Below are 10,851 nucleotides of genomic sequence, written 5' to 3'. Positions count from 1 at the left end.
TTTCCCGGGCTCCGGGAGCTGGGACCGGCAAAGGAAGGGAGGAAGGGCCCCAGCGCGCGCGTACAGAAGTGTGCGAGGGCGAGTGTGCCGGGGCGGGGGCCGCGGGCCGTGGGGCGCATGCTCACACGCGCTCGTGACGTGAGCGCTGGGACCCAGCGGCGAGAGGCAGGGCTGAGAGGGGCTGCTGGCGGAGGACCCGGGAGGAGAGGGGAGGAGAGCAGAGCAGAAGAGCAGAGCAGAGACACAGAGCAGCGGTAGGACCCGCCGGACCGCCGAGCTCCTAACCCGCAACCCCACAGCCAGCAGCCCGGGCTCGCGGCCACCGCCGCCGAGCGGCCACCACTGCGCCGGCCGCCGCGGGCCGGGCCGGGCATGAGCACGGAGGGGCCGCGGCCACCCCCCGCACCGCGCGGCGCTCCCAGGCCGTGACCGGGGCGGGGGCGCGCGGCCACACTCGGGCCCGGGCCCATGGGAGCGCTGAGCCGGGCGCCGGAGCGCTGAGCGCGGGCGGGCGCGGCCGGAGGAGCCATGGACTGCAGCCTCGTGCGGACGCTTGTGCAGAGATACGTGAGTGCTGCTCGCAGGGGGACTGGTGACCGGGCGGGGACCGGCCCTGGGGACCAGGCACCCCCGCCTACAGCCCCCGATTCTGCTGCAGCCGCCAGCACGGGGCTGCATAGCCTGAGGGCTTGGACGGCCTCGTGATGCTGGCCGCTCCCTGGGTGACGAGCAGGACTCAGGGAGGACCTGCGGAGTTTGTCCCCTCGGGCTTCCGACGGATCCGGCGCCTACCTGCTCCGGGTCCACAGCCACATCCCTCCCTGGAGTCCCGGCTGGGATAGGGCTGTCCCAGCAATCTTCCTCGGTCTCAGCGTAGGGCACAGGACTGGGAGGGATGTTCAGGTTTGGCTTATGCACGAGGATTAGGAGGTTGGAGATGTTACACTTATACAGAAAAAGGCGGTCATTTTGCATGTTTGTCACACACTGGAGGATTTAGGAGTGAAGTTTGGACTCTTCCACCCCTCACCCCCTGACTGTAACTAATCAGATCAGAGGCTCGCGGTGTTCTGAAGTTCCTCTGGAAATCCACCTTCGGTGGTGACGGGGTGGTGAGATCTGGGGGAAGGTTGAGGGGGAGAAAATGGTGTCTTTTTTTTTTTTCTTCTACGTCAGACAGAGTGGAAACCGTGCGGAACTAATCACTGGCACTGGGCATAAAAAGGGGGTGTGTGTGCAGAAGAGAAAGAAAACTGTCCGGAGGGTGCTGTTTTCATTGCCATTGTCTTTAACAAAAGGCTCATTGTTCCTGAGCGGCTGACGGTCCCTGCCCGTGGTTAGTCACAGGTTTGAGTCCAGGGTATTGAAGTCTGAGAGTAGAAGAGGGCGTTATTATGGGAACTTTGTTTTTTTCTGGTATAGGAATTACCTTAGGCAGTCTTTCATATTTATGAGCTTTGTTTGAGGAGACTTTGGCAGAAGTTGAAAGTGTTTCTTTTTGTCCAAACCAATGCTTTTCTCTTGAGTCTATTCACTAAACAAAAGACTCAAGAAAGAGTCTAGGGAACTTGCATGCACCTTCCGTAGTTGTTCCCTTAGGAAGGTCAGTCTGGATTACCTTTTTAAGTGGAGAGAACTTTTCTCTCTGATTCTGGTAAGGGGTGGGGAAAGGCTTAGCAGATGTAAAAGCTCATGTTATTCCTCAAAGTCCACATTATAATGTGAGTGGTAAACATCAGGTGACACCTTTGTTTTTGTACAGTAATAAGATCTTGAAAACCCACTAACAGTGATGGTAGGTAATCAGATTTATAAGATATGCTTTATTGGACACGGACATTCTTTTCTCAGCTGTATCACTCAGGAGGTCTAGGTCACTAGGCAAGTCGTTTTCCTGCCTTGGTTTTCTCAAAGGGAAATGAAGAAAGGGAGAGTGGAACTAGCATTTACTTAAAATGTGCTCAACTATTTTTTGAGTTATTAATAATTTCTGTTCTGTTCCAACTCTAACATTTTGAAATAAAAAGGATGGTCGAATTATGAGAAATAATGTGCAGTCTGTCTCCATGAGAGATAGGAGGGTGGAAGGGCCATCTTTCCTCTTCCTCTGACCTGACAGAGGCTCACTGCCTGATGGGTCTGACCTTCCCACCGGTGCCTGACTCCTGCCTCCTGTGAGAGAGGCAGACATACTGTGTTTCCCAGAAAATAAGACATAGCCGGTCCATCATCTCTAATGTGTCTTTTGGAGCAAAAATTAATATATGACCCGGTCTTATTTTACTATAAGACCCGGTCTTATATAATGTAATGTAATGTAATGTAATGTAATATAATACTGGGTCTTATATTAATTTTTGGTCCAAAAGACGCATTAGAGCTGATGGTCTGGCTAAGCTGATGGTCTTATTTTAGGGGAAACACAGTATGTCTAATTTTTGTCTTTTACTCCCTTACTTTCTCCAGACCTTCTGCTGTCTCATGTTATATCAATCTATATAAATTTCAATGTAGTTTGCATTTTAAAACTCCATTTTGGTATGTTATTAAATTTATTAAATTAAATTTTCTCTCAAATCTAAGTGGTAAATATTCCTTAATGAACTTTCCCAGCATATGCATTTTTGGTAATGGTCCTGGACCGCAAGTTATGTGATACTATTATTATTTCTATTTTTCTTATTCCACATCTTTTTTTCTTTTTTTTTTTTTTTTTGCAGTCTAATCATTTGGCTACCTCACCGTATTCACATACAAAATCATTAATTTCCATGCTATTAAACTCATGTCTATACTATTAAACTAATTTGATTTTTTCCAGAAACAGTCAGGATTTGTTTTCTTAGAATTTGGTTATCTTTTAATATGTAGGACAAAATTATATTTTCTTTTGCTAGAGGAAAAAAAGTCTGGGACTGAATATTTATATTTCCTGCCATTTCCTTATGTGACTTATTTTATAAACATGAGTAAGTAGCTGAAACCCTGTTCCTTTCTAGTGTTCACATAGTCAGAATTTCTAGGACAAAGAAAACTTTTCATCTCCTTCTGATGCATGAGGTTTGCCAAAAGATAAAGACGGCTTTGGAAAACATTGCTATAAGTATTTTATTCTGGGTTAATTCCAGAGAGATACAATAGGCAAATGAATGGGAGTATTCTGTTCCAAAATATGCCATATATACTCCAAAGCATGTATTACTGGTAGTTTGGATGCTTGGATGGATATAGCTATGTAGAGATATTTTGTGTTTATAAATGTCACAGTGCTTATATACCATGAAGTAGTTTAATCTACTTTTTAAAGAAGTTTTTAATGACGTGGGTAAAAAGCTAATGTTATCTCCTTTTTAGAGATGTGAGGTGGGAAGCCTAGATTTAGGTAGTTTAAATTCTGAGAGAAACCAGTGTGTAGCTTCATGGGTTACCTGCAGATCCTACAGTGTAACCTTGGGCAGGTTGCTTCTTGCTTTCTGCCTCAGTTTTCTCATCTGAGACATAATAGTACCCATTTCATTGAGTTATTGTGAGGATTAAATGAGTTACTATAGGGCAGGAGCTAAGAATGGTGCCTGGCTCTGAGGAAGCGCTCAATAAATTTGTCACTACTAGTTATTAACATAATTTTGTCTCGGAGTAGGTTGGTAAGGAGAGAGCAAGCAATTTTGTTGGTCAGTCAGTACCCTCCAGAAGGGGCCCAGGGTCGCAGTGGACAGGTAAACTGGGCACCCTGCTATTGAGCAGTGTGTAGGGCGGGCTCAGAGGGGATTTGGCAAAGTTTAAAACAAGGTGTGCTAAAATATACAGACCAAACAAGTCTACAGGCTACATTTGTCCATGAAATTTATTTATGGGTGAGCGTCCTAAGCCAGGCTGACCTCGTTGGCAGGACACTTCCTCTTCTCCCTCTCTTCCATGCATCCCATTTAGGAGATTTGACTTTAAAGTTCTGTAGGTCAAGAGCTTAATTTTGTTGTGTTTCTGTAATTTGTTTTTAATAGTTCAGCCTGGATATTGTTCACTAGTTTTGTTCTGCTCGTCAAAGTTGCTACTTGTTTCTATCTTATAATTTGTGCTTTCTGGGACATTTCTTACATTTTAAGGTAGTAAACTTCTGAAAAATGTAAAGGTTTTCCTGGCTGACAGTAGATATTTGTTTTTGAAACAAACTATTACATTAGGATTTTCTTTATAATGGAAAAATAAATATTATTGGTCCCTGGAGAACTTCAAGCATGATTATATTAGATGTAGATATTTGTTTTTGAAACAAACTATTACATTAGGGTTTTCTTTATAAGGGAAAAATAAATATTATGGGTCCCTGGAGAACTTCAAGCATGACTATATTAGAGTGCTTTAAACATTCTAAAAACTTAAACAATTTTTATACCTGCACATGTGTCTGCTTTTGTTTATGTTTTATCACCAAATGGTTTGTGACGTGAACATCAGTATTCACCTGGGAGGTTGCCTGTTCTAAAAGACAGACTTAGTTGTTTGACTCAGTTATACCACCTTGTTTTAAAAACTTAAAAAGCTGCAGAATTTTGGAGTTGCCTTTTCTAATCCAGCTTCAGATGAGAGAGTGGGGCCTTCCTGTTTTTCAGCTCCTGGAGTCTACACCACAGGACCTCTAAGTTAAGCCACTTTAGCCACCAAGGCCTTCAAGTATTTGAAATAGGTGACGTTTAGGTATCTTCTCCAAGACTAATAGCTTCTCCAAGACTAATAGTCTGGCTGTGGCATTGTGGAGCAGGGCTGCGGTACAGCCTTGTAAAGTGTTTACACACGAGTTTACTAAGCCCGGAACCTGTCTTCCGGGGTTCAAATGTTTCAAATGGACATCTTAAAGCAGTCTGCCTAGATGTATGATTTAACCTGGACATTTTAGCTATTAAGTTAAATTCCTTCCATTCTTTCAAACCCTATTTAATGTCTGCTTATTAGGAATAAGTGATCTTGAGATGCTTTTATTTCATGCTGGAGAGTAAATTTAATAACATAGGTGAAAAGGTATTTATATTATTGGATTTTGCTATAGTCAGTTAAATTCCCAGAGATGAGAATACTGTCGCTAGTTTACAGTTGGCTAAAACTGCTTTAAACCCACCAATGAACATAGCTAGCTGCTTAACTACACAGGAAGTCCTCTGTTTGCAGATATGCTGGACACTGAAACCAAAATACCATGTTTCTCTGAAAATAAGATCTAGCCGGACAATTAGCTCTAATGCGTCTTTTGGAGTAAAAAATAATATAAGACCGGGTCTTATTTTAATATAATGTAATGTAATATAATATAATACCAAGTCTTATATTAATTTATGCTCCAAAAAGCGCATTAGAGCTGATTGTCCGGCTAGATCTTATTTTCGGGGAAATGGTACAAATTTTTCCTTGGTGCTTGGGCAATATGTTTCAATAGAAACAAGGTTAGTAAGAGATGGTTAGATTCCCCACGTCCCAGACTTATAAATGCTCTTTAAAACCAAATTAAATGTAGGGGAAAATGCTCTTTATTTGCAATGAAAATCAATGAAAAGCAATTTTTACAGCACTAGAAATTCAACAAGGTTGAACAAGGGGTTGTTTTTGTTTTTGCTTGGAAGCTGGTATCTGAGAAAAACAAAATAGATTTTGGAGGTCAATGTTTAGCATCAGAGCCTAATAGACTCAGGTTTAGACTCTGATTATGAAACCTTGGGCGGGCTGGCTGGCTGCTTCATGCTCAGTTTCCTCATCTTGAAATGGAAGTGTTTAATGTACCTTCCTGAGGGGTCACTGTGAGGATTGAATGGGACACAGTGTTTGCATAAGTAGGTGCTCAGACAGTGGATATCTTTGAAATGTGGATTTAAAGCTGCCCAGCAACACTTCAATTCTCACTTGCTTTCTCAGACCTCTTACACCTCCTCATTATGGGTGGCCTTGCCTTGTACTTCGCAGAGGGAACAGCACTCATCAGATAGGATGCGCCCCTTTTCCCCATGCACCCCACCAGCCCTTCCTCTTTATGTTCTTACCTCCCTTCTGATTTGGGGCAAGGACCTCATTCTGATAGAGGCCTGTGCCACAGCTTGTACTCTGGGTCCTTCCTACCCACTCCCTGCACCCCCATCCCTCTTTTTCCAGAATCATCAATGTCTCCCTCTTTAAGGTGATTTCTTCTAATCACCATGGCATGTAATCCTGCCTTCATATCACCCCTTTTTAACAAACTTTCTTGACCCCATGTTCCCCTCCTGACATCACCCCCAGTTCTCTGTTTCCTTCACAGCTAAATTTCTTTAATGTGTCTGACACTTATTTCTTTCCTCCTATCGCATCTGTACCTGACTCTAGGTGGGCCTTCTGATCACTGTGTCTATCACCTCCCAGGTGGCCCCCTCCAGCAGTCACCTTTCTGCCTTCATGCTGGACCTCAGCGGCACTCGGTGTACTTAAATACTCTCAGCATACGTTTTTGTGAGTGCCTGTGTATTTATTGACACATTTGTGAGCCAGACAGGCTCATTGTCCCTATGGCACTTACTTTGGATTGGGGGATGGCAGGCAGGAAACAAATCACATAAATAAATGTTAGAGTGTGCTAGAAAGTGATAAGTGCTGGAAACACCAGAGTGGAATTGGGGGACTGTAAGTTGAGGTTTGCAGGCCTTACTCAGCATTGGCTTGAAGGGACGAGGGATCCACCGTGCTGTTGTCTGGGAGGTGCGTGCCAGGCAGAGAGAAAAGCCATGCAGTAGCATCATCAGCCCTGTGGCCTTTCCTGATTGCCAGTGCCCCATCTCTGGTCACCCTTGTCCCTTCTCCATCAACACTTCTGCCTAGGAGGAGACCCCAGATACCATCTTTATGTCCATGGATCCCATGCTTTTTGTATCCCAGCTTCTCCCCCCTGTGCCTGGAGCAGTTCCTGGTGCAGAGTGGGCACTCCGCACACATCTGCTGAATGAGTGATTATGCTTCTTATCATTATTGTTAATGAGAACTCCGAAGAAGTTGCCCTTACGCAATTCGGAAGGAAAATTCATGGTACTTCCAAGGACTTGAGTGATTAATGACAGTTTTTAAAAATCATGTTTACTGTTACTTCAAACTTCTGGATTCTCTTTTCTTGGTACATTTCATATCCATAAAAATGTCGGACTAGACAGGGATGGCATCTGGTTCAACCCCTTTACTTAATAAACTCTAAGATGGAGGAAATTAAGTCACATCTTGGGGTCCCTGCACCTCCACTGGGTGGATCTGATTAAAGTTAGTAGCTTCGGTGTGTGGTGTGTCCCTGTGTCCTGACACAGAGCTCTCTGTGGATGATGGGATGATCCTCTGATAACCAGAGTCCCTAGAATTTGTTTCTTCTTTTCTTGTGCTCATTCTTGAGACCACAGGGCCTGGAAAGGAGAAACTAGCAACAGTGCCCCTCACCCAGAGCCCAGTCAAGAATAGGCGCTCTTAACTAGTTCCTGATGGGACCTGAGCTCCCTTACAAGTGTGCAGAACTTTTTGCATTTCATGCTTTTGGGTTTCTCCTCAGGAGTTTCCCAATTTTTGTCAGATTCTCAGAGGAGTGCCTGCCCTAGTTAAGGTTAAGAACCCTTGTTCAAGAACAGAGGCAGGAAATCCGACCTCTGATGTGGTGGCTTCCGCCCACTCAGGGGCTTCACAACTATTTGAATTTCTTGTCAACATTTAAATACAGGTGAGTACAAATAAATTTCCCCAGTGTTTCAAAAATGGCATGATCTGGTAATGCTGCACTGTATGGCTTCCCCATGACCACAACTGCTGGAGCGATTTCACAGCCATTCACAGAGAGTTCCGCACTGTTCTGTGGCTTCCTCTGTCACCACTGCTTGTGACAGCCCCCCTCCCCTCAGGAAGCATACAGGCTCTTCCGGTTTGGCTGGATACTTGAGGAGCCTAAGGCAAATTGTTCAAATTGTTGTTCAGATTTCTTAATGTGCTTCACCTGCTTCCTGCTTCTGTTCCTGGGTGTATTTTCTTTATTTACAATGTACATGACTGTGGTCGCCAAGAGCAGAGATTTGTTTCTTCTGGTATATACCATATTTTGGAAGGAAAGCCCTATTTAGTAGTATATACAGGAGGGTAGTTTGCCTTACTTATGCTGGCATGCTGGGACAAGAAAAAAAAAACCCAAAACATTAAACCAAGAGTCAAAAGAGAGGATTTTAGGTTTCCTCTGTCAACTGTTACCTTTATAACCTGGGCGAAAGCCAGACCCAAACATGTGAGCACTGTGGGCAAGTTAGTCATTAGTTGCCTCTTCACACGAATCCTTTAGTTTTTCCACCTTTTTAAGTGGAGTGTGGAGAAACTCATTTTCTATGAATAAAAATGATATACTTCTCTCTTTATGTTTATTATCAGGAATTTGTTAGTAACATATTTATACTTATTTGCAATTGTCTTTCCTTTCAGTTTTTCTATCACTCATCACTGAATTGAATTCGACATTCTCTAAGGATAAAGCTAATTTAGATAGCTCTATTTTCAAATTTTCACTTCTGCTGTGTTGTGCCCAACATCTGTTTCATGGATAATATAATTGGTAGAGGCCAGAGTTAACCAGTGCTTTATTTGAGATTCAGTCCAGTGATGGTCTTCTCGCTTGGGTCGCCAGTAACCTTTTGGATGGCAGCCCTGCTTCTAATCCACCTCTTCTCCAGCGATTCACTTAACGCCCAGAGGCAACTGTAAAATGACACTAATGACATTTGTTGTCTCTGCTTCCTTGGGTCATGAGGACCAAATGAACTCATGTACATGAAAATAATTTGTATATTGTAAAGGGCTGTAAAAATATCTCAAGAAGGGGTTGTCATTTTCTTGTGTATCTCTTGTGACAGAGGTAATTTTTTTCAGCTCAGGGAATGAAAAGAAGGTAATTCTTCCAGATTTAGAAGACAAAAGAATTTCAGGAGAAGGTATTGTTACTTGTAAAAAAGACTCTTTGGCCAGTGAATTGTGTTTACCATAGAAGGGGGAATATGTACCCTGGCAAATACAGCATCTTTAGCCTTGGTCTACTTGGCCCCTCTCCCCGTGCCCCCCAAAAGGGAGCAAAGGCAAAGGATTACTGTGGAAGAGACCCTGATTACTGTGCTTACAGGTACCTTCCCGAAGCAGCCTAGGATATCATGGTGCTCTTTCAGAGGAAGAAGGGAACTGGTAATCATTGGTGTCTGATGCACTGGGTCCTTTCCACGGGTTTTATCCATAATCTTTCACTTAATCCCTCAAACAACCCTGTGAAGGAGCACCATGGCTATTCCGCACAAGGAAATGATCTCCACGCAGCGGGTGGGGGTGGACCTTTGTCCAACTCTAACCCTTGTCCTGTCCACTCTGGTTTGCATCCTGTAAAGGGTTTATCTGCAGCTGAGAACAATCATATGCCCAGTTTGCCCAGTTCAGCCCAGTTTATGCTGTTGTCCTAGTATTCTAAATCAGAGTGTCCGTTTTCACTCACAGTTCACTAGACTGATCACTTCATTAAAATCCCTCTACCCCTTTTACTTTGTTGGTGAATTTATCCCCAGGTGTAGTTGTATGGACCTGCTTTTCTCCCTCATGAGATTAGATTTAGGTAAACTGCTGAGGGGAGCAGCCTACCTTTAAATTGCTGTAGCCTTTTTCGGAGGATGTGAAGGCAGAAGTTAATGGACTAGTGGTAAACTCAGGAAGGAGTGTTCTTTGGCGCCTTAAGATGTGAAATATAGAGAAATTAGAATTCATCACAATCATCTGCTTTAAGGTGTGTGTGTGTGCACAGAGGGAGGGAGGGACAGGGGGAGAGAGGGAGAGATCTCTTCTTCTTATAAAGACACCAATCCTATTGGATTAGGACCCCACCATTATAACTTCATTTTACCTTAATTACCTCCTAAAATTCCTGTCTCCAAATACAGCACATTGGTTGTCAGAACTTCAACATAAGAATTTGGGGGGAACACAATTCAGTCCATAATAGTATACAATTAAAGTAGGAACTACTTAGATTGTAAATATTCAAACAGGTGGGGAATATCAAAGAGGGAGATTTGAAAAAGCACATTACTTGCTTATTTTTTTATGAAATAAATACAAAAGCAGATGTTCCACAAAATCTGGAAAGACAAAAGTAAAATGAAATGAATATTTCATGGGAATGGGTTGTTTTTTCAAATTGTGAAGCAGATTTAGGTGATTGGACCATTATTTAGTATAATAGACCAGAGTTTCCCTGATTTGATCAGATCTAAAGTTGTATGTATTTTCTTTTCTTTTTGATGCTTCTCTTTTTTCCCCTACGTGGGGGCTGGTAGGAGAATGGTGGGTGGTATTAAAACAAGACTATATATAACATATTGTTTGGGGTTTTCTATTATAATCCAAATCCATAGTGGATGGTTTGTTGATGGGACAGATGTCACAGTATATGACATGTAACTGGATGGGACATGTCTGTTTAGTAAAACAGGAAGCTGCTGGGTAATAATCCAATTCTAGTAAATGGAAGTGCATTTCAGGTACTTCCTATTCTGTTGGCCTGCCTTTGTACAGGATGCCATTTTACTTTTGGCAAAATTAGGAAGTTGAATTTGAAATCCTAGTTGCAATAATAGAAACATGTTGTTAATCTCTATAGTTATCTCTGGTAGTGGAACCAAAACCTACTATATCCTCGCTCCATTACCCACACATCTGTAACTTCATGGATTTTCATGGCAGTCTATAAGTTCCCAAACCAACTGTTGTCTACCTCTCCATGTCAGGGTTTTGTTTGTTTATTTTTAATAATCACAACGTCATTATCTTCCGTGAAATAATTGCTTATGT

At 43.0% G+C, this 10,851-nt stretch overlaps 1 protein-coding gene across 6 annotated transcripts in view; it reads left to right on the top strand.

Moving 5' to 3' along the window:
- The first annotated feature begins 397 nt into the window (after positions 1 to 397).
- ATP11A (ATPase phospholipid transporting 11A) overlaps positions 398 to 10,851 on the top strand; it is a 132,160-nt gene continuing 121,706 nt past the window's right edge. For all 6 annotated transcript variants that reach the window (XM_081045690.1, XM_081045693.1, XM_081045689.1 and 3 more), the window contains exon 1: positions 398 to 567. In XM_081045690.1, the coding sequence (XP_080901816.1) occupies positions 529 to 567 (39 nt within the window). In that variant the 5' untranslated portion in view covers positions 398 to 528. The remainder of the gene's footprint in view (positions 568 to 10,851) is intronic.

The sequence above is a fragment of the Rhinolophus hipposideros genome (assembly GCF_964194185.1).
Source record: "Rhinolophus hipposideros genome assembly, chromosome: 4".
NCBI lineage: Eukaryota > Metazoa > Chordata > Mammalia > Chiroptera > Rhinolophidae > Rhinolophus > Rhinolophus hipposideros.
Note: the sequence above shows the minus strand (reverse complement) of the source record. Positions and strands in the feature narration are given on the sequence as shown.